This window comes from Patagioenas fasciata, chromosome 1 (genome assembly GCF_037038585.1).
Source record: "Patagioenas fasciata isolate bPatFas1 chromosome 1, bPatFas1.hap1, whole genome shotgun sequence".
NCBI classification, from domain to species: Eukaryota; Metazoa; Chordata; class Aves; order Columbiformes; family Columbidae; genus Patagioenas; species Patagioenas fasciata.
In genome coordinates, this window is record NC_092520.1 from 128175229 (window position 1) to 128201248 (window position 26020).

The window sequence follows — 26020 nt, forward strand, 5'->3', positions numbered from 1 at the left end:
AGAAGTTATAACCTTCAGGTGATGCCATGACCTGTCCTTAGATTATCCATAAGGCAATGATTGCAAGCATGCTGGTAACCAAGTAGAGCAGGCTTCCACAGATTTGTCCACTCATTTCAGCACTAAATGCAAGTCACGCTTAATTCTACTGCAGGTATGTGAACAGGTCTTCAGGACAGCTCTGGTTCTTTGCCACACCAGGAGGCACACAGTTTGGAACAAAAAAAAAAATAATCTTCCCAGATCATGTGCCTATGCTCATATATATATTAAATGAGACCAAAAGGAGAATGTGCACTTCTGATAGTATTTCAGGTTACCATGAAGAGAAACTTGTGATTTGATTTATGCTTTGTGATGGCAGAGCTTAAAACCATGCATCTCTCAAAAGTAGCCCCCTTTCAATAAGCATCTGTAAGTGCACTCTGTGAACGGAACTGGCAGGTACCTAGTTTGGTAAGTAAAACTATCTGTACTCATCCATTTGGTAAAGTATTTCAAATAAAAATACATAAAATACCATTTAGAAAGCAATAACCCAGGGCAGCAATGGTCATCCATTTTTCATTTCACTGAACTTTTAATAAGCTTTATGCTGTTAACTCAAAAATTGAACTCTGCTCCAGTGTTTTGACAGAAGGTCCATGCAGAAGTCACATATCCTTTCCTTCTATCACTCTGGTATCTCCACTGTTTCAGGATCTACCATAAAACCTGTTAATCACTGTACACATTTGTGTTTTCTTTCAGCTTCCATGTCTGTTCCAGAGTCTCAAATAACAAGTAGTTGGGTCCTAGAAAAATGATGTAAATCTTTCTCAGAGGGGCAATGAAAGAAACCACCTCTTTCCAATAAAGCACTTCTAAAAGCAGAAAATGGTCATTAAAAAAGCATACATTTATGGCCTAAGCAGCCAGTCTAGGTGGCTGGAGAACTTCTCAATAACACTAGATCACACAATTAGCTTTAGCCTCCAGCCTTTTAATACTGCCAGGTCGAGAAGAACATACAAATCCTTTAAACAGTATTTAATTTTCTTTCTCCCATTTGGTTTGGTCTTCCAATACCATTCACACTTATTAAAAAATGCCAAATTGTCAATCCTACGCTGTATGCCACATTGCTGTACCTGTTCCAGAGGCTACAGATACTTTTCAATGCAATAATCAGACACCTTGACCACCACTTCAAAAGAGCATGCAGGAGCCCTATGGACATGGCCATAGCAATACACAAAAAGGTCCTGCTTATTTTGCTACTAAGACTCAGGCATCTGAAGAGAGACCTTCACATCTACTAGCTAAAATTGGTATGGGAAATTATTAATGATAAGCTGTGCTGATCCCAGAAGCAAAGAAACCATACTGGAAGATTGGGAATTACTTAAAGCTGGCAAGAGAGGTAAAACAGCTGTTCTGTAAATCCTTAGGGAATCACAGTGGTACATCACCAGGAGCATCGTAACATTTAGGACTGGGTGATGGGACTCGGTTCTTAACAGTCTCGGTGCTCATAGTTGTAAAAATGCAGGTTCAAGAACATGTAGGTTTTCAGGGGCAAGCGCCCTCCTCCCTTCCCTTACGACTAAGTGAAGGGACTTTGACCACCAGTAGTTGGTTGACATCACGGAACCCATGCAGGAATTTAAGAACCAGCTCAAGTCTCTAGGCAGCATTTGCCTCAAAGGATTGTTTCCATGTCTGGTGTCTTCCCAGGAACCCCAAGCATTGGTCCTGACTTAGTTATTGAGCTTTCAGTTACCTTCTGTCCCATCCATCATCTGTTGTATCCTCCTGAATCCAAGAGTGACCCTGCCCACAACGTCCCACTGGGAGCTTTACCAACAGAAAGAATGACAACTCCTGTTTGCTGTCCCAACAAATACACAACACTTAAAAGGCATTCCAGGTCTGTGGACAGGATGGCTACATAACAATAGCAGGTAGTCCCACATCTTCCTTTCAGCCAGTTTAACTGATGCTGCAAGAACACCTCAGAGATTCTTGTTCTCATTAGTCTTTTCACTTTACCAGTTTGTGGGGCTTTTGGAAGGTGCTTAGATCTCCACATGCAGAAAGAAACAAATGCATTAACTTCCATTTTCAGGATAAAGGCAGAAGAAAATATGTGAGCTCACTTTTCTGGCACTACACACTGCATGGCAGAGCTAAGAAAAGAACCCCAACAGCTCCCTGGCCAGCACTCTATACATGAGACCACGCTGCCTCCATCTTACACACAAAACAAGAACAGATCAAAACACAGTGTGACCTTCACAAAAGTGGAAGCTAGAGGTGTTGTCTGAAATAGTTTCTGTTTGAGCAGCAGCATGTTCTTCAGGAAAGCAGAGAGTACTGGTTTCAATGTTTCCAGCAGGGAACATAACCTTTATTACTTTCCTGTCATGTTAGTTACTTTGAGGGTAAAAAGTACCTTAGCTTCTCATTTGAATAGAACTTTAATCATTTGATCAATCATAGCTGTTCCCAGTTTTTTAGCATCCTGTTTTGTTGCAGACAGCAATATCGCAAGTGCTCCTGTAAAAGTTGTTTCACCAATGCCAAATATAAAGTTAATATAAATTCCCCATTTCTACTAAAGATTTTTTTGTCTCTATGAGCATTACACCAGCCACACACAACTGTGTTAGGAACTAGTGTTCAAGTGACAACATATAATGATCCTCATATTCTTTCAGATGCACTTTTCCTCTAAAACAGAGTCCTTCACCTGTGGCCTGAATGTTATTTATTAGGCAGGTAACATTACACTACATATTTGGATCTATTAAAATACAAATAGTTTCCTTGCCCTTGATTTACCAAGTCATTCTGATGACTCTGTATCAGTGAGCAGTTCCTTTCAGAATTCACAAGTCTGATCTCCCTTCCATACTCATATCATTTCCAGCCTTTGTTAGAAGCAGAATTTTTTCTTTTCAACCCATAAATAAGGCTAAGTAAAGCAAGGCCAAGAACAGGTTGCTGGAAGATCCTGATGGAAATACACTCAATTAAGCACCATTTAAAATTAAACTGAGACCTATGAGTTAGCCACATTTTAATCCATTTAATGTGTGCCATGTTGATTTTTGTATTGTTTTAGTTTTCAGTCAAAATACTATGCAGTACCAGTCAAATTCCTTACACAGTCTAAGCATATAACAACAATATTACCTGTGTCAACCAGGCCTGTCACTTCAAACAAACATACCAAAGTTAAAAGATTTATACTTATCTGCTCTGAATTCACATATCCACTGCAAAAGTAACAAACACTGGCCAGGCTCCTTACACAGGAAGGCACACCATTCAGCTTAAATGGACTCTTTTTTAATTCACTCATTGAGAGGCAATTGTCATTATTTTCTTGAGGGGCAGGGGAGGGAAACGCCAATGCACCACATTGTTTTCACTAGCCTGGAAGAGAAAACACTTATATATATATAGATATATAGATATATAGATTTGTATATATATACACACATATGCATGTGTGCATATATATACATGTGTGTGTGTGTATATATGTATATATACACACTAGTGTATATATACACAGAATATACATATATGAATATACAGAATATATGCACACACACTTTGTTCAGATTTGTTTACAAAATATGTAGCATTTTTATACCATCCAATAAGAGGTACATGATTTTAAACAAATCTTATAGAAATGACATGTTATTGGAAATTTACACGTAAAAAAATCCAGCACAAAAAAATCCAAAAGCTAAAACAAGATTTTGCTACTAATCAGTGCTTCTATCACCCTTCAAGAAAAGAGAAACACAGTTATTTATATGTGATGTAAAGGCAACATTGAGGGGTTTTTTGCTTTTTTTAAATTAACCACCAAATTTAACCCCCTAAAATTACAAAGAATTGAAGTCCATTTACAGATCAAGTGCAGTAAACTAAATGTTCCTTCAGCACAAAGCAGCACTAGAGAAAATAACTGGGAGAGGGAAAGTGGAGGCCAACTGGCTTAGCTAAGGAGGCAGCAGGTGGCTTCTGCAGTGGCCACACAGGTCAGAGTCTCCATCCTGAAGCACAGACAGAACTGAAGACTATTTAAATAATTGTCACACAGAGCTGATGTTCAGACCTTTGCCTAGCTTCTTTCAGCAGTTTGACAAGTGATTTATATTTTTATTATTTTGTATCCAATGGGCTGTTTTTGCTTTTGCAGTGGCTTGTCACTGAGAGCAGTCAGAAGTAGGATCTTGCAGACAGTTCTGCCACTAACACTTACCACACGTACACGACACTGCAGTTGTCAGTGGCGATTTTGAAATGTTTACACTGGACAAATGTGTGTTCCAAGCATCCAAAATGGCTTGAAAGAACATAGCCCGATGCAGGGGGGAGCGGACGGCCTGAAGAATCCATTGCATTCACAGAAAACGGAACCGCCACTTTCAATCATGTGGCATCTCCCCAGCTGTGTGAAGAGCTTGTTGCCAATGTCAGCTGAACTCAGTGAGGACCGGCTGGCCTTTGCATCAGATGTCTGTGATCCAAGCAGGCTGCGGAGCCAAGAACATGCTGCTAGCAGAAGGGCAGTCTACAGCTGCGGGTGACAGCTGTCATGCAGTCAGCGATACCTTATGGATGTCACCTGTAGGAACCATGCGTTCCATGCTAATTCACCTGAAGTCCCGTAAACAGCAAAAGGAAAAAATGAAATGAAAGGGCCAGGCGGATCCGGGTGTAATATTACTATCCTTCGAATGTAGTGTCATTTTAGTTGTTAAATAAGGGGCTTGACCAGGACTATTTTATCAGGTGAGCTGGAGAGGAAGCTCTTGTCTTGTGAAAAAGTAAAGGAGATCTAACGCTCCTTGTGCTAAGTTTTAAAATTTAAGATTCCTGTACTTGGAAGGTAATTTTTCAGAAGATAAATCTGTTCAAGTCACACTGTGTAAAAATATAAAGAGGCAGACAGGAATTTTTCAGCCGTAACTATAATACCAACGACCAGACTCTGGAGCATGAAGTCAGGAAGGGCTTGATTTTTAAGGAAGGTCCGGCTGGATCATACCGTGCTGGAAAGCAGCAGTGGGGGTAGTCTCCATTCTAGAAGTGGGTTTGGAAAGTCATTTCTGGGAAGGCGCTAAGAGTGACCTATTCACATGTGGTTTTTTGTAGATGGAAACACTGGGAAGGTATACAAATCTCCGCAGTGGTCTGCAATCCAGCTTGGGAGCTGAGTGTTGAGAAGGGATGGGGCCAGATGTGTTCAGTATTCTTAAGAACCAGAAAACATGTCCTTTCCAGCCTGTTGTTGCAGGGGATAGAGAACTTATTCCATTATTTGTGATGTGTTCTATATGCCAATAACCCCAGCTGGCACATACAGCAAAGTAGATACATTGCATTTGAAGATCTAAAGCATCTCCCAGCCATCCAAAGAGGCATCCAGGCAGGAGTATGGGGAATGAATTCAGCTACGTTCTCGGAAAGTCTGAATGTCTCCCTGGACTGCAGGCACACACTGCAGCAAATCCGTGAGAAAGGCAACCTTATCTTGGATGCCAGGAGTGTGGGGGCTAGTAGAAGAGGGATTATTTTCCTGTAATAGGAGCAGGGAATATCTCAAAGTATAGAAAGGTGCCTCAGCTCCACAAAGATGACAGTGGAGAGGTTCAGAATCTAGAGGAGAAGGGTGATTCTGGTGACCCCTTGCCAAGGAGGGGGCATCCTGCCATGAAGAGCCAAAAGTTTTCCAGACGTATGTAAGAGCATGTGCACAAGGCAAGCGAATGAGCGCAAACAGGGTTATGGAAAACATTGAGAGAATCACTCCACAGGTGGCTTGTGGCTCGACAACAGGATTGGCTAGGTAGAGAAGCACACAGCACAGGGGCACCTCAGAGCTGGAAGCCTTCCATGGGAGCCTCACACTGCTGGAAGATGTACTGTTGCTGGCTAAGATCCACCTGTGGGGCAATGCTGCTATCTTCATCCTCTGTTCCAAAGTAGTGCTCAATCAGATCAAAGGCCTTCTGATAAATCTCTTGATTCTCATGGCTCTGCAGGAATTCAATCTTGTCCAGGCCTGCAGAAAAAAGAAGTAGGTAAAAGTTACAGCTTGGTGAAAGCATATGATTGTGATCATTTTCAGTCTGTTGTGAACATCAAGTTCCATGACAATTCTCTCCCACCTTCAGGAAGAGCAGGTCCTACTATGGAGACTCTTAACTCAACTTGTACTCTACACCCAAGGCAATATAGGTTCAACTTCAGAGTTACCTGTAACTGCACAAACTGGGAATTGTAGTGGCTTTCTTGTCTGCTCCTTTTACTACGTATCAAGACTGTAGATACTCTCTAGACATTTCTGCAACACTGACATGAAAAGGGAAGTAAAAGGGAAGTAAAAGGGAAGTAAAAGGGAAGTAAAAGGGAAGTAAAAGGGAAGTAAAAGGGAAGTAAAAACCTAGAATCAGGCAAGTCCTATTCTGCTATAACTCTCCCTGGAAGTCAAGGTAACCATAAAGGGAACCATGGTTCAAGAAACCATATTCAGAGATACTATCTTTTTCTATACTGCTTTTTGATAAATCATTTTTATTTTGCTTAATAAGTGTTTGCCATTCAACACGGAAACTAATCTTAAGACCAGCAGTACCTCAGAACTGGGATGAAATTATGCTGGTACACACCAGAACCTCAGCACAGAAAAGGCAAACAAGGAAATTTGCTGTTGCTGCCATAATTCTACAGGGTAGCAGAGAGGGAAGGGAAAGGTTTGAAACCTGAGTGACAGAGCAGTGCACCTGAACTGCTGTGGAGGGAAGATACTGAGGCTGAATGACACCCAAAAGGCTCCCTCAGGGTCAAAAGAAATTAAGAAGAAAAGATCTGCGCCCATTGCCTCCAACCTACATACAATGATGGAGTACATCAGTAAATGTCGACTTGCCAAAGAACAGTTAATTTTCACATAGTAGCGATGAGGAAATTAATACAATTTGGTGTACTGAAACTCTAATGGGTTTGTGACCATTGCTTTACGCCCTGATTTCTGCAGGTGTTTGGCTCATACCATATGCTTCTTCAATAAGAGCACAGTAAGGATTGATGCCAGTGCCACTGCGTTTGGATTCCTGCTCTCCAAGCCTCAGGATGTTCTCCAGCCCATTCAGTGCTACTTGCACAATCTTTGAGTCCATTACTGTGAGGAGGTCACAGAGTGGTTTGATGCAACCCAGTTCTACTAAATACCTGAAAAACACCACATGGAACACAGTAAATTGTCCATAAATTGTAACCGATGTAGCCATTTAAGCACTCAGCATGAAGGCCTAAGAACCAAAGCAATTAGATGAAATATCAACTCAACTGGAGAAGTTATAAACATCTATTTGTATCTAGGCAATTCTGCTGAAACAATGAAAATAACTTTAAAATACCTCCTCTGTCTCTCTCTCTATGAATATATATGAAATAATAATTTAATTTTGTAACTTAAATTTATAATTCTATACTTAATATATTCTTTTAATATCAACTATATTAACATATTTATACATTATTTTATTTAAAAAAATTTAAGCATAATGTACTGTTAGAAGTCAAACAGGAAAAACAATTCACACGATGACGCCCTTGTCTGAGGGGCTGAGCTATTCCTCTCCAGATTGCTAATGCATTTTGTTACACTCTACAATGACAACTAGGAAATTAGTTTAAAAGATACATTTAATTTTTTCACATGAGAAATGGCTCAATTAGTGAAACAAGTATTGCAGCTGAAATTCTCATGTGTTTTCTCCCTAAAGAAATTAATGGCTCATTCTAAACTCAGAACAACTATGTGGTCACTCTGGAAACAAACACTACAAGCATACAGAAAGGTCTTCCCATTTCCAGGTTATTAGTCTGATTTCTTGCACAAACACTAATTCACGCAATTGCATTGAACGACTTGAACTATTTCATACTTGATCTGCTCAGCAGAGCCTCCAGATGTTGCATTTGTGATTGCCCAAGCAGCTTCCTTCCTTGTCCGAAACTCAGCCGTTTGCAAAATATTGATAAGAGCTGGAAAGATATGGGCATCAATGACTGTCTGCAAAAAGAAATGACATGTCAGGGTTAAATAAAAATTATTAAAAAATTCATTGTCCCAAGCTACTTTAATGTCTATGCTCAGCACAACATGTTTAACAATGAAGCATTACTTATCAAGGTGCAAAAATCAGTTTTCAGCTTTGCATTCAAAACCCTAGTTATCACTGGGGTCTGTGCTTATGACAGAAGAATACAAAACATGTTCAGACTGAAGTGATTGCCATATATAACGTGTTACTTAATCATACTTTGACAGCAAAAGAATGCCACACTTCCCTTATTTTTTCAGGTAGTGAACCACTCAGTTATTAAGTCAGTAAACCAGTAAGACATTAAGATCCCCTAAACAGAGAAGAAAACTTCATAAGCCTGTAATTCCTGTATTTCCACTGTGTGGAAGTCCACAAAACAAGCAAGCACCAATACGTGTTTTTCTGGTGAAAAGAAAGCAACAGATGGTTCAGTAGTACTGGTTAACTGCTTAGCCCAAACTCATGTGAGTCAAATGAGTATTTAGTCAGCAGCTCAAAGTTTCTAGTAAATTCCTCTGGAAAGAACCTTTTGCAATAAGACACAAATGAAACCCACTTTAGTTACACATGTATGACAAGGATCTGAAACACTTTTGGTAAGGCTTATTCAAAGAAGCAAGAGTTTAGGATTACATTCTTAAATTACTGTTTTACAAATATATGTCATCACAGAACTGCTAAAGACAAATTCAAAGAAAGCCAGAGATCCTTTCCAAGGAGCTCCACAGATGAAAACTAACAGATTACACACAGCAAAAAAACTATAGTCAATTCACGGTGTTGACTGTTACCTAGTGGAAAAAGAACCCCTAACTGTTTGATATTTCTTTTACCCTTCCAACCTCTCTGGGCATCCACACTGGATCTACTTTATAAATCCATTTTCACCCATCAGTTGTATAATATCAGTCCCATGAACACTGTCTCCTTTACCACAGAATCTGCACTTCTTGTACAGCAGACTTCAGCCCTCAAGGAAAACCACTTATACTTCCATCATGTCATGTTATATAGTAGATTTGTACTTTGCCAAGAATATTTGGCAAAAAGCCCTTAACTGAAATTTTTGAACATGAATGATGGAAGTGGTAGATCATAAACAGGAACTGGCTATTTAAAAAAAAAAAAAAAAATCTTCGATAAAGAGAGTGTTTCCCCCCAACATATTTTACTAGGAAAAAAACCACAATTTTTAAAATATACAAAAAATAACACTGTAAGGGTATGTGAAATGCAAGAGTATCTGCTTCATTAAGGTTATCAGATCAAGGGCCTTTTCAGCTCAAAGGGAGATATAAATAACAGGAAAGTAATAAATAAAACACAGTGACACAAACCTGATAAGACAAGGGATAAGAGACACAATCACAAAGAGGGAAAGTCTCCAGTCACTAATTAATGGGCCATTAAGAAACTACAGGCACAGCTTTGCAGATAGCCAGCCTGGACTTTGTAACTGATGAGACAGGGACAAGTGACTGTGCAAAACTTAGTAACTCATCTTTTCTTAACCATCTTACTACATAACCCCCCCTTCTCTAGCCCATGGGAGTGCTGTAAGGCTTAGGTACTAGGAACCAAGACTGGCATGACTGAATTTGGGCCAGCAACTGGATCAAACCTCAGGAGAAACACCCATATCTCCCAGGGTCAGCAACTGGACTGGGCAGGGGTCTCAGGCTCAGTAGCTGAAGGGGCCATGGACCAGGGAGCATCTTTTTGAGGTGCTCGTAAAAGGTGAATTCAGGGCCAGCAACTGGTGTCAGACCTTGGGTGAAGGGACCTCTGCAACTGGAGCTGGTGAGGGTCACAGCACTGATGCTGGATCACAGTGCATAGGGCTCGTGTGTCTGGATACCAGCTGGAATCCAGATCTTGCATCTCTTGGGTGAGTGCTCTTATTTCTAATTCTACTTATTTATATTCCTATTTATTTCTGTTTCTATTGTATTTTGTTTACTTTCTGCTCTATGGTGAAGTAATCCATCTTTACCAAAGGAGAACAGGGTAAAACACCACAATGAATTACAGCCTCTCCTAAGGCACTTCACTGGAAGAGACTGGCTCAAGAGAGAAGCAGATTATCAGTCACTATATTTTTATGTTTCCTACTGCTTGACATGCAGTGTTGTCAACGACTCACCCTCGCTTGAGTCCCAGTTAAAGGTACTTAACTGTCCCTCTGTAGCACAGCAAAGTTTTTCAACTAGCAGTCTGTTGACAACTGAAACTCTCAGAGCTTAGTTGTTTTTTTTTTTTAAAAAAAACAGATTAAGAAAATAGTTCATTTTAACTTTAATATCTTCACAAGATTTCAGAAGTCCAGTTAAGCTCAACAAGGGTGGAAACAATACAGCATTAACACAGAGAAAGTCCTAGCAACATCTGCTATTTACACTTCATGTCTTGCAGCCTTGCTCACAGTAGTTACTCCTGAAAGCAAACTAGAATGCCTAAGCATTCCTGCCTCTATGACATTTCACATGGGAACAACAGGTATTGTGGAAACATGCCATGTTTCTCTTTCAGTTATATTCCTTCTAAGCGACAACATAGTAAACTGCTGAAATAGAATTTGGTTTTGTTTGTTTCTTTTTTTCCTTGAAGAACAGCAACCCCCAGGCAGAGCAAAACCTTAAAGAACTGTGGTAGAATGAGGTACCTAACACATTCTAAATCCTCAGAAGTTTTAATTCAAATTTCTTTACTTTTTTAGCATTTCTATACTGTGTGTGCCTGACACACGGAAGTGTGTTGAAGAGTAAAGTAATGCAGTGCATATAAAAATGTTCAAGATAAGCATAGCTTTCAAACAAAATGAACACAGGGGATTTCAGTTCAACAAGAACTCTGTGAAAGAAATAAAAAGGAAATTAAAAAAAAACCCCACATGTTGTAAACTAAGGACTGAGGTACAAACTACTGCAGATCTCACTCTTTGTCACTTGTTCAAACGTTTCACTATTCCTTGAAAAATGAAAGGTGCCTGTGCCATCCATGAAAATAGCAGGTAATTTTATCATATGTTACATAAGGAAAGGATGTTTAAACATTCTTTCTTAGCTGCTGACACGTTGTGACACTTGTGTTTATCTATGCCCTCTAAATGTGACCTGAATTTTTCAAGGAGTATAGCAGTAGGACAACAGGACAACCAAAATTCAAAGAAACACTCCCAAACCTGTAACATTTTTAGCAGTTGTATATGGATTTTTACAATCCAAATAATTCTTGTGCTTGCATGTAAAAGCAAAACGTAACGCCCTGCTTCCAACAGCAGATGCACAGGAAAGTGTAAACTCTAGTCACTTTTATTTTTCTCCTTTTAAAGTATTTGCAGTCATAGCAATGAGTTCCAGCTTGACTACACCTGTATGAGAAGACATGCTCATTTGTCCTAAATGGAGCACCTACTGATTTCTCTGATGCCTCTTCCTTCAAGGACCTTGCTCAGAAGATGAAGAATGATCATTCCTCAGTCACCTTCTCAGATGCCACCCATGTTCTACGGCACTCTGCCACATCTCCTGTCACCTGTCTTGTAGTTTACGTAATTGTTCCTCATATGAGATCCAGCTGACATTTTATGGTCACTCCTTACCACCCATTCCTACCATATCCTTTGAAGGTGGATCTACACACTGGGCAAATTAAACGTTTATACTAGAACCAGAATCAGGACTCCCCCTGCCCCTTTTTTAAAAAAATCTCTTTCTTGATAATTTCTAATATTCACATTGGTTTTAGGCAGATAGTATTAGGTACTGAAGTGATATCTCCAAAATACATTAGAAATCCCTTTTCTGCATCATAGGTAATCCATTAAACTAACACTGTAATTTTTGTCCAGCTGCATCTATTCACATTTGTTGGAACTAAACTCCATCTTGACTTGTAAGCAACAAGTCTTTCAGGAAACTGAATTTTAATTGAAATTTGAATTATCAAATGTAATTTGAAATTAAACTGAATTGTAGTGCTCTGTTCCTTCAGCAAATCTGGGCCTCATTTTTGAAGTGTCAACATTTTTTGTGGTTTGTTTTTGGTGGTGTTTGTTTGGTTTGTTGTTGTCAGTTTGGTTTGGTTTTGTGTGTGTTTTTTTTCTGGTTTTAGGGATTTGTTTGTGTTGATTTTGTTTTGTTTTCTTTTGTTTGTTTTTTAGTAGATGGTATCCCTGTGCTGTGGCCCTCCAAGAGTGTTGCCTGTCTCATGGAAACATTCTATCCTTCTTGCTTATTTTAATCAAGCTTCTTCACTTTATAGTATTTGATTTTTAAAGAGTGAACTAGATAAAAGTGAATTTTCAGAATTTAATTTCATCTGCATAGATGTTCAATCTACATACATCCTAGTCAGTGCTGGGAAGCAGGTCTTTGGCAGTAGTATTTTGACAAGTATTTTGAGCTGGTCAATACCAAGAGAATTTTCTTCTCCTCCTCTGGTTTCCCACAAATAAATGCAAAAATACACATATACATTTAGCATGCATGTATCTACATATGATTCATCACATAAACGTGAAAGCAACCAAGCCTTACAGGATGACTGTTTTCCTGCTCCTGCAAGCCCTCTCATTACCTTTAACAAATCAAGATTATAGTCACCACTCTAGCTGGCAGCTGTGAATACAGCCCTACTGCTATGATCTCCTCCTCCTGGCTAGAAATTGCAGTTTATAGACACTTCTCAGTTACTTATGTTCCAGTTACCCTGTTTACTGATTCAATTTAGAACGGCTTTTTAAATAACACAGCAAATATTTGTAAGCCAAAGCTACTTAACATGATGGCATGACTACAAAACCGCTGCCATCCAAGAGTCAGGAAGGAAGCACTTCAAATCTCAGTTCTAATGGACTTTTATGTTGTTGACACAGACACTTAAGCCTATATACTCCAAACTATGTACAAAGCAAGTCTCTAGCTAGTGTACACAAGGTTGCTACTTCTCTCAGAAAGAACCTGCACTACAATGAACAGCACCTTGGTTGAGGTGTCTCCAGCTTTAGGATCTGTTCTCCAAAAAAACATAGCAATATATACCACTTACTGCTGAGGTTTTTCAGCAGAATAAAGGAACTAAAGGTGTTCTAGCTCTGCTGCCCTCAGTGGGGTATGATGCATGGGATTCACCACATGTAGAAGCCAGGAAACAGATGTTGTACTTAAACTCAAACTTACACCTGAAAAAGATCAATCTTTGACTTCTGCAGGTCCTCAAACAAATATGACCTTGTCAGCAAGCCATATTTTCCTCCTAACTGAGACACTTTTTGAAGTGCTGCCACCATAAACATCACGTGAAGATTTCAGACCACTCATGCAAGCTATGACATAAATCAATCACATTTTATATTTTACACAGTTTGCCTGCGTAAACCCCAGCTCTGTGTGAATCATGTCATCCTTTTTCCATGTCTCAAGTGTTACTGTGGTCTTTTTGGAGAAGAGCTTCTGACAACTCCTAGCTTGTATCTTCACCCCAATTTGTAAAAATCTATTTCATTCAAGAGTTTCTAAAACAGACAGGCACTGTATCATTTGCTACACTTAGCCATGTCACATGTCAGCAAGGACAGGAAACCCTAAAGGAGGAAAAATACAGCACAGATCTTCTTGCTACCATGCCTAGCCATACTCAGGTTTCTAGATGTTCTTGTGAGAATTTAAGGTATATTAGAAAAGAAGTGATAAGTTAACCTGTCAACAGAAGAGAACTCCTATGAAGTCTTCACTGCCAGATATGGAAGATTGTATCTGATGTACTGCCTTTCACAGCTTTTCAATGGCTTGCAAAGTTAGACACAGAACATTTTCTGAGGTATGTGATAGCCTTTCATACCCTTCAGAAGGGTCGACAAGTCAGGATTTAGCTTCAGTTGTGCAGCTCTCCTTCTGACTCCCCGGAAGATGTAGTTCCCCTTCTCCCTGACTGGGGAAGCTATCCACTGAAGTACAGCAAAGCTGTATACAAACTAGGAAATTAACAAACAAAAACTATACTTAGTGACAATCATGACTGCATCAGGATACACACAGCCACCCCAAACCTTAAAAGCACAGAAATAAAGAGGGGAAAGACTGCTGTATTCCACCACACACTTCTGTTGCCTAGGCACTGCTGCTAGCACACTCTGAAAGGCTTTCACTTCCACCTTTGGTGGGGAAAAGAAACAAAACAAAACAACAATATCCTGCGCTTTAACATCAGCTACAAAAGAAAGTTCAGCACTTACTTTCACACTTTTCATGCACATTAACTTATATTGCCTTAACAGCAGAAATAGTTTACTCGATTGTGTTTGAGTGCAAATCTAATGGTGATAGGCTGCTGTCTTAGCTTTTAGAAATGGCAGTGAAAGCCTCTGGAGTCTGCTACCAAACAGCACTGTAGGCAGTATGAAAGTGGAAATGAATATACAAGTCCTTCCCTCTAACTTTATGTTTCTTTACTTTAGAGTGGGTGGATGGAGGGAGTGTAACCCAATGCAATCTTAACACTAAATATAGTTCTGTCTGTTAATATTTGTTAGGTAAAATACCTATTAAATTTACTGATTTTTTTTTTTCTTGGTGGGCAGAAGGGATTGCTGGATTACAACTTGAACGCTACCCAAAGTTTCTACAGTATTCTAACATCCCGACTGCTCTGGATCAACAACCCACTAGTTAGATCATGTGGTAAATTGTACTAATGTGGTTTACTATGCCAAGGCAGACATTTCACTTTCAGGAAAAAATTACCACATACTGAAATTACTCTTGTCTGATATCTGACTAAATAGTGTGCATGTTCAAAATCCAGTTAGTATAACAGAGACTGGAATACATCTGGCTACAGTCTATGACCTCTAGTACGAACTATGCAGCAATTAGGAGGGACTGGGGAGAAAGGAAAACAAGTTATTTAGCTTCGAGCTGCATGTAGAATTTTAGAATCCATTCTGCAAGGAAGAACAATTCTCAAGAAGTAATGTTATAATTTATTGTAATGTGAAATTACTTTAGAGAAAGTAAAAAAACGCCTCGATCCACAGATGAAACGGGTTCATTCATGAACTTAGTTAAATCAGGTATTCTCCCAGATGGGAATTATCCTTTGTCCTCACTGCTACTGAAAACAGACTAGACTTTTATTCTCCATTTTAGCATATGACTGTCCTCAAGGAACACTACCAAACAGCATTTTCCAACTTTAGAAATTATTTTAAAGTGTTTTTCAGCTCAAATATTTACAATTATTTTGACATTGAGTAAGAGTTGCCTGAAGTAATACCTTAGAGGAGTTTTCTGAGAAGAGCAGACATATCAGCTCTGGAGATGAAAGGAGGTTTCATGACACCTTGTATCTTACATGACATTCTCTAGGTTAAGACTGAAGAATTAGATCTCTTCTGGAATTTGTTACACATTTGTGATGAGACTTGCCTTTCAACACAACATCATAATTGCAATTACACCTGCATTTGCCAGTTTTACTTCCGAGAAACAGTGGTCTCAAGATCTCCAATCAAGCATGTTGTAAACATTCTCCAATGTCCTTTATAGCTTTTCCCTAACAGGCCTCCTTCTGCAGTTCCAAATATCTAAGCCTCATCACCGACATGATTTGCTATATCTCGTAATTCCCAGGTCAGCTATCTCCTTGCTTAGAATCATAAACACTATTTTTTAATCTAATTTTTATAACGGCCAGTATAGATTAAATTGGTTATGCACTTAGGCTAGTCAGTGTTTCACTATGTAGCATGTGTGTGCTCAAAGGCAGATCAATTATTCTGAATGGGGCCTGAGAGATTATTAAATGAACTATAGCTTTCACTTTCGAGAAGCTGTTTCTCACATTTTTTTCCATAGACTTGAGTAATGCATCAACCTGCTTTCAACTTTGCCTGTGACACATACTAAGGCAGTTGCTTTAAGGTGGATTCATTTAAATCTACATGTATTTTAGTGTTTTAGTTGACACTGTTTTCTTCCTGGTGTAAGAATCCTGAAAAAGAAAGCTCCTACCCACACAACTGCAACAGAGTTAAAGGGGTTTTTGTACTTCTAAAGAATCCCTTGCTAGAAATGAGGGTGCAGTACTAATGGCTCACAGCATTAATTTCCCACTCCCTATCTTCCCACCTTTCCAAGTCACAAAGCAATTCTTATCTATTCTCAGTAGAAAGAGAGCAGATCTAAACTGGTGATAAGACACCCAAAAACCTTTAAAAACTACTAACCACACACACCCGTAGATTTACCTAATTGTTTAGCTTGATTAGGCAAATGTTGTTTTAACAAAGGAAAGATTATTTCTTCCTTACTTATTTTCAAATAAAGATGCGACAACAGTTTAGAAGACAGAATTACCAAGGGTACAATTAAGGCTTTCCACCTAAAGCCTCACTTTTATACATCTGAGAAGTGGATACCAGGTATAATAATACTGTACTGGGTATAACAATACAGGGACAGGCACTTCTTCATTTGAACAGGATGACATGGTACAGTGAATACCTATGTAGAAGTCACAGAAGTAAATACACCATTGGAATAGCTTCTGGTGCACTAAAATTTTAGCTACCTCTAGGACTCTTCACAACCGCATTTTCAGTATATCAAGAACATGAATATAGAGAACCTGAAGTTTTGAAAAAATGCTCTAATAACAAACTACTTTCTATTGCCACTTCCAACACTATTTCTTTATGGAATGACCTGTGTGGGTATCTGATTTTCTCAAGCTCTTCCTTTTTCTTAAGTCTGCCACATTCCTTTATGATTGTGCATCCTGAAGCAGGGTCTCTGATAGACTTGGGACTTTGTATTTTTATACAAAGTTAAGAAAATGTATTGGGCTGGACTGTTCCCCAGAAAATATTCTCAGACTTCCCAGGAAAAGCAGAAATGGCCTTCTAGAGAGAAAATATTGCTAGCCCCTCTTTTTAAGGCGGTAGCAACATGTATAAAGCAACCAAAAGATTCTACACTACAAGAAAATCAAAGGCAAAAACATGTTTAACTTAAAACAAGCAGCAGTAACTACTTTCTCTGCACTGCTAATTGCACAGAAATTACAATTGCTGAGGCAGGAGAACACAGTGCTACAGTTGCCAATTTTACACAGCACTTTTTCTCAAAAAAAAAAAAATCAGCTAATCCACAGATTAACGCACAAGCCACAACAAAAGCAGAATCAAAATACTTGGAGCTCTACCAAGGTTAGGCTAAAGTAACCATATCATTCTTTATATCTGACAAAGAAACCCATCATCTTTGGTGGTAAAAGTACAATTTTGACTGAGAAAGCCAGAGGAAATACAACTGTAGGAGGTTTCTTTGCTCAAGTTCCACAGACAAGAAGGACCTACAGAGCCTTCCACCTCCGTAAGTTTTATTTTCTTGCCTACTCATTTCCTAACATAAGTACCTCTGATGTTAGATGAGCATTCACTCTTAATTCCAGGAGGCTTAGCAGAGACTGAGTTAACTTCCACAAAAGTATTAACTTTATTTCTTGTGCTTTCCAAGATGAAGATGAAGACTTGATTCGAAGTATTACGACCTTAACACTGCTCATTCAGCAACTGAATGCTCTTTGTAAGAAAGAATATATAACCGTAGGATTGCAAGTGCCACCTGCAAAGGATATAATACACTTTTTCCTCAGGAAAAACCTGTAACCTTTTTACAATCTCCTCAGGTTTTCAAGTAAATCCAGCCCTTAGGTGAAGAGGGTTAATTAACCACTTCATGCTCATTCTGATCATATAGAATGAATAATTCAGAGCCACCAGATTTAAGACTAGCAAGCGTCAGGTTGCCTCCCAAGGAAAAGGACACAGCAGAAAGAAGTACTGCTTGGCTACTTTTGCTGAGGTATTACAGGATTTGGTTTACATTCTGTGTGAACATGTATTGTTTCTGTCTGGTTACTTATGAGCGAGACAAATATTTCTAATGCCTAATATTCCTGCTATTCATTTCTATCCCTCGAAGAACAGACATCTCCAACTGGACTTCCACACATCTTCTGCAATCTCTGAAAATCCTCTCTGCATCCAGTGTGGGAGAAGAGCATTAAGAAATGTAACTTCAGAAGAGTTTAATCTGATTTACATGAAGAGACTTTCATTCAACTGCCTTGATGGGAATCTTGCATATTTATCAGATAAAGCTTGGTTTTATTATAAACTGTTTTGCCACCGCTTTCCAAAAAGAGAACTTATGAGGACCTGTCCTTGAAAGGCAAGCAAAAAATTCTCCTAGTACAGCTGTTCTGCAAAAATTCAGTTGGGGGTAGAGGAGGTGGGAGATGAAAATTGAGCAGTGTCTCCTTTATCTAGTTGAAAAAAATTTCTCTGGGGCGACGTTCAATCTCTTATTTATACCATCTGGAGACAAGTCCTGGGACTTCCTCCTGACGGCTAACACTAAGTCCAGACTCAGAACAAAAATGGGGTCTTTTGGAGGCCTAATTGTAAAGACTGACACACGGGAGCAAGACTTCCATTTACTTCTGTGTGCTACCACTTAACAGGAAGAAATGACAAAATCTGGTATAATCAGGAAAGACAAATCCCAATGCAATATGTTATATATCCTCCATTATTGTTCAGTTTAATAAAAAGCAATTTTAGATTTGGCTAAGCACAACTTTCCATATCAGGAATTATAAGATAAGATAAACAAGAAGAAACTATTATACACTATCGGTGTCTGCATCTGGTGGTGAAATTAAGAAACTTGTAAAGTTATTTGATTCTCAAAGTTTTTAGCTTACCCCTTTCTTACCTAAGAATTTCTGTATCATAGTGATTGTCAAAAGCATGAAGCCAGTTATTTAAAACAAAGTTTTCTTGAGCTTGGTCTTATTTTGTCATTCTCTAGCATGACACACTCTCCTCCCTTATAATCTGGAGATGATTATAAAATTACATAATTTTCATTTGAATTTGACAGATGACTGAGCCACTGAAATATTGTAATTACCCACAGAGACTATAATATACTTCCACTTATATGTAATTATGTATCTGTAACTGTGTATACATAAAAATATCCAATTTATACACACAAAAAAAGTAGTGCATCATCTGTCGTGTGTTTCTTCTATCCTGGAAAACAAAGATTACTGATCATAGCTGAAAAGGTTACCTGGATCTGGGCTCTGTTCCCAGCTGTTATATTAGATATTGTCCAGCATGCTTCCTTTTTGATAGATTCTTTTGGGCTGCTTAGCAAGTGCAGTAAACTCTGCAGGGCTGAACAATTCAGAATTACCTGAATACAAAAGAAACAAAAATACATAATCCAAACCTTAGAAGAAAATTAGAACACAATGTATTCAAAAAGATCTGTAAAAAGCATATCCTACCAGATGATATCAAAAAGAAAAAAAAAAAACAAAAACAAACCAAAACAAAACCCACAACCTACAACCCCCCCAAAACAAAAAAAAAAAAAAAAAAAAAAAAAAAACACCAAAAAAAACCCACAACACCACCACACACAAAACCAAAACAAAAAAATACCCCACACCACCACCAAACCAAAATCAGAGAGCAAGAACCACAAAACAAATGTTTGTATTTTATATGCAGGAAAGCTAATAAGCAACAGAAGTGAGTAATTCAGATCATGCTTTCAGTGCAACCTGAACACAAGAATATACTAAGCCCATTATAATGAAACAAAAATAAGATTACAGTATTTTCCTGTATTCTTTTTTTCCTATATTTTTCTATAGCTGGAAGCTCCAACTACTACTTCTTTCTGCACCAGCTGGCACAGTGGGGAAAGACCTGTGCCAGTGTTGTGTCCAGTGACATTATGAACGGGCAACTATTATTTTAAAATTGTTAAAAAACGCAACTGTACAGAGCAGAAAAGTTGCAGGAAAATCTGCATTTACAAAATAAAGATTAAGTCCCTGAAGTAAAAGAGAGAATGCCCCAGAACAGGTATGTTACAAGACAGAATACTTAATTATGTAATGTTTGATAGCAAAGGGCATAACAAGATTCAATGACTGAAAAATAAAAAGAAATTTTTTTTTTTTAAAATTAACTTCTTACAAGTAAAAAAAAGTAGAAGAGTCTACTAAGCAACATGGTAGTTTTGCCTTGTATGGCAAAAGCAGGCAGCTTAGAAACACAGTGTGATATAGAACTTTATGAGAATTTTTTTGGTCTGTTCACAGAGGTCAAAAGAATGAGAGTGCGAAACTGAATCATGGTGATGATTTCTGATCTTGGAATCTGAATTCCCATACTCATCTCTTGCTCTGACTCCACACATACTCCTAAAACCTTTCCATTCCAAACCCAAAATTTAAAAAAGCAAAGCTTATTGTTCAGGACTTTATCAGATATCTACTGGGACAAGAAAGATTTATTTTTTCCTCACACATAATCTGTGGTTTTGGCCATCCCCAAGCACTGGCAATTGTTAACCGCTAGAAATGAGAGATAAAGCAAAAGCAGTTTTGTGCTCTGAGGCTGTACAGAGTTTTCAGGCAACTGTCTGGTATGTTACTGACTTACTCAGAAACATACCAACTATCAAAATCCTTCTACCTCACACACTTGAATAAGGATTTTTATGTGAGTTCTGGACCCCTCTTTAGCATACAGCGTAATCTGCAGGCAGGACTATCAAACTATCCTACTGAAGCAGTTCTCTAGAATGCTTATGGTATGCTCCTCTTAAAAAAATTGTGAGCAACAAAATGTTTCAACATTTTCTTGAATTGAAATCTAAGATTTATGCAGTATTTAATAACCTGCATTACATACAATTTAGTGATCCCTTATGGTTTTATTTTCAACGAAACTATGAAATCACAAAACGCACCTCATTCTTATGACTGATCCGCAAAACAAAAGCCACTGAGAAAATACAAGAGAGCCCATGCAATTCAGCTAGAGAAAAAAATATCATAACAATCAAAAGGTCATGTTAACCTCCCCCAGCACTAATGACAATATATCCAAAGTGTCCTGCTGCTGCTGCTGACTTATCTTTAATCTCATTCTTACAGGACTACAAAATTCCAAAATTCATACAAACAAAAAAATAAGCATTGAAAGAAGCCTCACGGTTAGGAACCTGGTTTTTAACTTCAGTATAATTTACCTGGAAAAATTAAATGCTTTGATTGGGGAACCATAAACTTTAAGCAGCTACACCTCACTCCTCTAACTGCTACACCACTGCCTCCTGGATGTTCGTTTCCCTGCCTGCACTGCACACATTTCCACATTCACAACATTTCTGTCATCAGCTCCAGTAGAGTCAACAGCCAACCTCAGCCTTTGAGTCTGTGACTTCAATCCAATCTGGTTGCGCATTTGTCAGACAGCTCTGCACCACACAGCCATGCTTTTTAGTTTGCCAACTAGAGACAGATGTCAAGAGACAGTAAAGTTTCAAAAGCAGTGGCCTACTCTGTGCTGTCCTTCCTCATTTTACCAACTGAGCATCACAAAAGAGTGTCAGAATGCACAAAGTGAGAAAAATCTTTAACATAAGGTACATCAGCAGAAGCCCTTTACTGGAGCTTCTGCTCTATGTGTAAAGAGGGACTGCCACCAACAGGTAACACACATATGCAAGGCACAAACTCTGTGCTCCCAGTTTTTAAACTGACATGAGCTGCTGTCTCTTGCAAAATGTACCAGTCAGCAGGATGACCACCTAGTACCTCTGAAACATCAAGTTTCCTGGCTCCTTTAATTCCGATACAGTGGTGGAAGTAACTGCCTCCTACCAATGCTTCTCCAAGTATATGCCCAGACAGTTACATACCATCCAAAATCTAATCAGGTACTCTTTTTTGTTATATTCATTATAAACTGTCAGCAGCATCAAATGTAACAAGCCTTTGATGGCCCTACTACGACACATAATTCAGCACAAAATTCAGCCTAAGACTGCAGACTTGCTTTAAACAAACCAGAAAACAAACGAAACAACCACACCTTGAAGAGTACTACACAGCTACATACAAATCCCAGACATAGCTATATAACAATTACCAACAGTTCAGGACTGAACAGAAAAGTTATAAAAACCACATGTTTTGAGGCAACCACTGTCACCAATCCTTTCACTTTCAAACTTCAAAAGGAACAAGGAGAGGTGCTTGTGAAGAGGTTACCACAACTAACAGAAAGATGAACAGCAGTACAACAGAGGAGAAAGTGAATCCATACCTGGGTCTGGATATCATCTCCTGTGACGATGTTCCCAACAGCTCGTAAGGCAGGAGATACAACTTTGTAGTCATTGTGCCTAAAATTACCAAAGACAGACCTAAGTCTTAACCATCCTGAAGCATCGCCATCTTTACATCCTCAAGGAAGGAACATCCATCAGTCAGGGGAAATCTTCCCTGCTAAGTATGACTTAACTCTCCCTATCTCCATTGAAACACTCCAATTTTAAACTAACAGTTACTCTTTCTACGGTTTCTAATTATTTAGGTCTTTAGGTATCACTCTGCAGCATAAAAATTTGAGATTAAAAGACTAAAAGTACTTCAGAGTATAGGTATCCTTGGGAGGAAAAAAGAAATCAGCTTTAACTATGAAACACACTTAATGTAGCACACACAAAGGCAGAGAGTGAGACAGAAACACAGACAGAAGCTGTGTGTTTAACTCAACCATGACCCCACACAGCTGTTCAATCATCTTCTGTCATCATATGCATCCCACTCTGATCATTGTTAAATCAGGCTTGGAATAAGAAGGGTGAAGAAAGGAATTTTTTTCTCATATGGAAGTCTTTCTATGAAGTTACCTTAGGTAATACATTCTATTTGTTAATCCAGCATAAAATTTGCTTTAATCTTAAAAGTCTTAATAGTCTTTTTATTTAAATCACTGAAAACCATTATTTCTTGTTCTTAGGTAACTAAATGGTCCAGGTACTTCTCTTAGACCTGAAGAAATGGCTCAGAACAAGGCCAGCCTCTCTGACCCCAACTCCCCTAAGTACACTTTACTGAACTAAAGCGTGCATGTACTTTTCTACTGTAAGGGTTTAGGAAATTCTTTACATTTCAAGCCCTTGGTGCTGTAATTTCTAGTAAGTTTCACTATTTCTTACATTTCTACCTTTGATATCCTTTAGCAATTTCATTGGCAGGTAATCATAACAACTACCTCAATGGCACAGTGAAAATTCCAGTATATATTGTTGATTTTACAAAAATGCTGCTGCTAGGTGCTGGGGAGGAAAAAAAAAAAAAAAAAGAGTCTCTTAAGAAATAGCAAAATTAGTACAAGGAAAATTCCATTGTTTCTGTTATTCATGACAAATTAAAAAGACTAAACACAGACAGGTAAAATTAAAACTCAAATCTTGCTTTTTGGAAATTATTACGTTTCAAGACATGTCTAATCAGACTTCCTATTGCTGGAACCTTGGTTTTAGGGAAAAGAGCGAACAGTGCATTTGCTAAGAACAAATTTCTTACATCAGCAATTCCACAAGTCTTCTGCAGACTCCTGCATCAATCACCGCCTGGATTTTATCATTGGGGCCATCAGACAAGTAAGACAAAGCCCAGCAGGCATCGGCTAACACATCTGTATCATTGACAAAGAGCAGCCAGGAAAGCACACTAAGACAAGGTGAAACCTGTAAGACATTAAGAAGAGATACATACATTGTGAAAATAAAAGAGTCAGATGATCTATTAACATGTCAGTTAATTTTGTATGTGACATTACAGTACGAGGCACTGGCATCTCAAGGTTCAATACTCAGAAGATTTCAGATGGAGGTAACACTTCTGTGCAGAGCTGGAGCTACACAAATACAGAAGAGCCTGCCAGCAGAAAAGCACTATGAGAATTCTTCAGCCTCTACAGTACAATGCCTTGCAACTTAAACTCCTACTTGCCCACTAAGATGTGCCATACTTTGCACTACAGCAGCTAAGATGTTTTGTTCTGCTGCAGGGTGGTAATCTTCAGTACAGTAATAAAAAGTTAGGAGGCAACAATATAAAAACAGTGGTTGTGAACACTTGCCTAATGGACTAAATACATTCAAAAACATCATTTGTAAGAAGCCCACACATTGTTTTGGATAAATTCTGAAATATTTCTGGTTTTTAGTTGAAACTTCACAACCCTGATTTCTTATTTGGATACCATCACTTTGCAATGCATTTCCTTTCAAACATTTCTTACCTTGGCAAAATCCGGAGGAGGATTTTTCCCTCTGCAGAGGTTGGATAGAGCCCATACAGCATTTCGAGTCATAGTGAGACGGTTTTGTTTTGAAAGCAATCTAAAACAAACACACAAAAAATTCCAACCTTTGCTTTAAAAATAAATAAATAAATAGATAGATAGAATCAAAGCCAGGCAAGCTGTAGGGTCAACTGCATGAATCATTAAAATATACTCAGGCCAACATTTTTACTCATACCAGGTCAAAATATGCTAATTTTTTTCTGTGAAAAATACATCCTGAGAAAAAACATGCTTGGTGGCTGGATACTAACTTACATGTTAGACATATGAATCCTAGTATTTCAACAATAACCATTACCCCAAAAGTATCTTCATTTAATTGCTTAGCTACTAACACGGCAGATTAACATTCCAAAGGCTCAGGAACTGTGACAAAATTATTCTAAGTGGAAAGATGGGCATGTAGTTTTGGAGAGTACCCTCTTCATGGAAATGCATTTTTATATCAGATGCAGACTATCAGCCCTACTTTCACACTTTTGTATGTTAAGTTCACTAGTGAAGCGGAACAAAACCTGCCCTCAGAAAATGCATATAATAAGGTTTGGGGTTTCCCCATCATTGAAGAGCCATGTATCTCACAGCAAGCACAGTTCACAGACTTTCTGTGGACACTGGCTCCCGTCCCAGCATGTGAGAGCCTTGCCCACTGGGTTCTTGTCAGGACCTGATCCTACAGACCACCCCAAACCAGTCTCCTCCTGCAGTTGTTGAGGGGTGGCATCCACACACCAGTTGCAGGGTTCAGCTTCTGCTCCGTAAGACACAGGAAGCCCAGCAATGTGATGAACTGTAATAATGACTCCTTCAAGAGATTTGCACACCAAAACTGCTCTGTCACATTAGGACTGACCAAAGCTGCCACACCCACTAGTACACTGTGGGTCTCCTTCTCCTAGATCAATCCCAGCACTGACAAAGATGTCTGTGGAGTTGGTTAATTAAGTCAAACCCTGTGTAAAGCCTCTAAACAAGACATTTTCCTGGCAGTTTAGAAACGACAAGTCATAGTGCTCTTTGGCCTAGGAGGAATGTACTAATGGAAGACACAGTTTTTCCACAATTGTAACAGCTCAGTTTCTTTTTCTCATAGCCATCCTACACTGTACCAATGTCTTTACAAAGCATTGGAGAATTCCAGTATTGCAAACAGAGTTTGCAAAGGCCTAAGTATTCCTAATTTAGACATTATAACACAACACGGTATTGTTGTTTGAGCAATAATATGGTCCTTCAGCAGAGGACCATCAACATAATTAGTGGACTAGAAAAACGACACACAACTGGAGGGTTTGAGACCTGGATTTGTTCAGCCTTAGCAGGAGACTGTGTGAGAGGAGATATAACTGCTGCCTACAACAGTTTAACAGGTGCATGCAGAAAAGAGGAAGGCAGATCCATCTCAAAGGTGTGTAGTAACAGGACCAAGAGGCAACTGTCACAAAGTAGAACACAGGAAATTCTGATTAGGTATCAGAACATTGTTTTTCACCATGCCATGGTCAAATGCTACAACAGGTTGCCCCAGGTAGTTATGGAATCTACCTGTGACATTCCAAATTTGACTGGTTAAGTAATTGAGTGATCTAATCTGATCTCTCCTGCTATAAAGAAAGAGCTTGACTAGATGACCTCCAGAGGT

The 26020-nt window shown here is 38.7% G+C and overlaps 1 protein-coding gene across 2 annotated transcripts in view; it reads right to left on the reverse strand.

Annotated features, from left to right (window-relative positions):
* Positions 1 to 961: 961 nt before the first annotated feature.
* The window catches only part of KPNA1 (karyopherin subunit alpha 1), a 54193-nt gene continuing 29134 nt past the window's right edge, over positions 962 to 26020 (reverse strand). For both annotated transcript variants that reach the window (XM_065851177.2, XM_071814397.1), the window contains 7 exons: positions 24313 to 24412; positions 23592 to 23755; positions 22324 to 22402; positions 19265 to 19390; positions 7959 to 8086; positions 7061 to 7239; positions 962 to 6070 (listed from right to left, as the gene is read on the reverse strand). In XM_065851177.2, coding sequence (XP_065707249.1) covers positions 5883 to 6070; positions 7061 to 7239; positions 7959 to 8086; positions 19265 to 19390; positions 22324 to 22402; positions 23592 to 23755; positions 24313 to 24412 — 964 coding nt within the window. In that variant the 3' untranslated portion in view covers positions 962 to 5882. The remainder of the gene's footprint in view (positions 6071 to 7060; positions 7240 to 7958; positions 8087 to 19264; positions 19391 to 22323; positions 22403 to 23591; positions 23756 to 24312; positions 24413 to 26020) is intronic.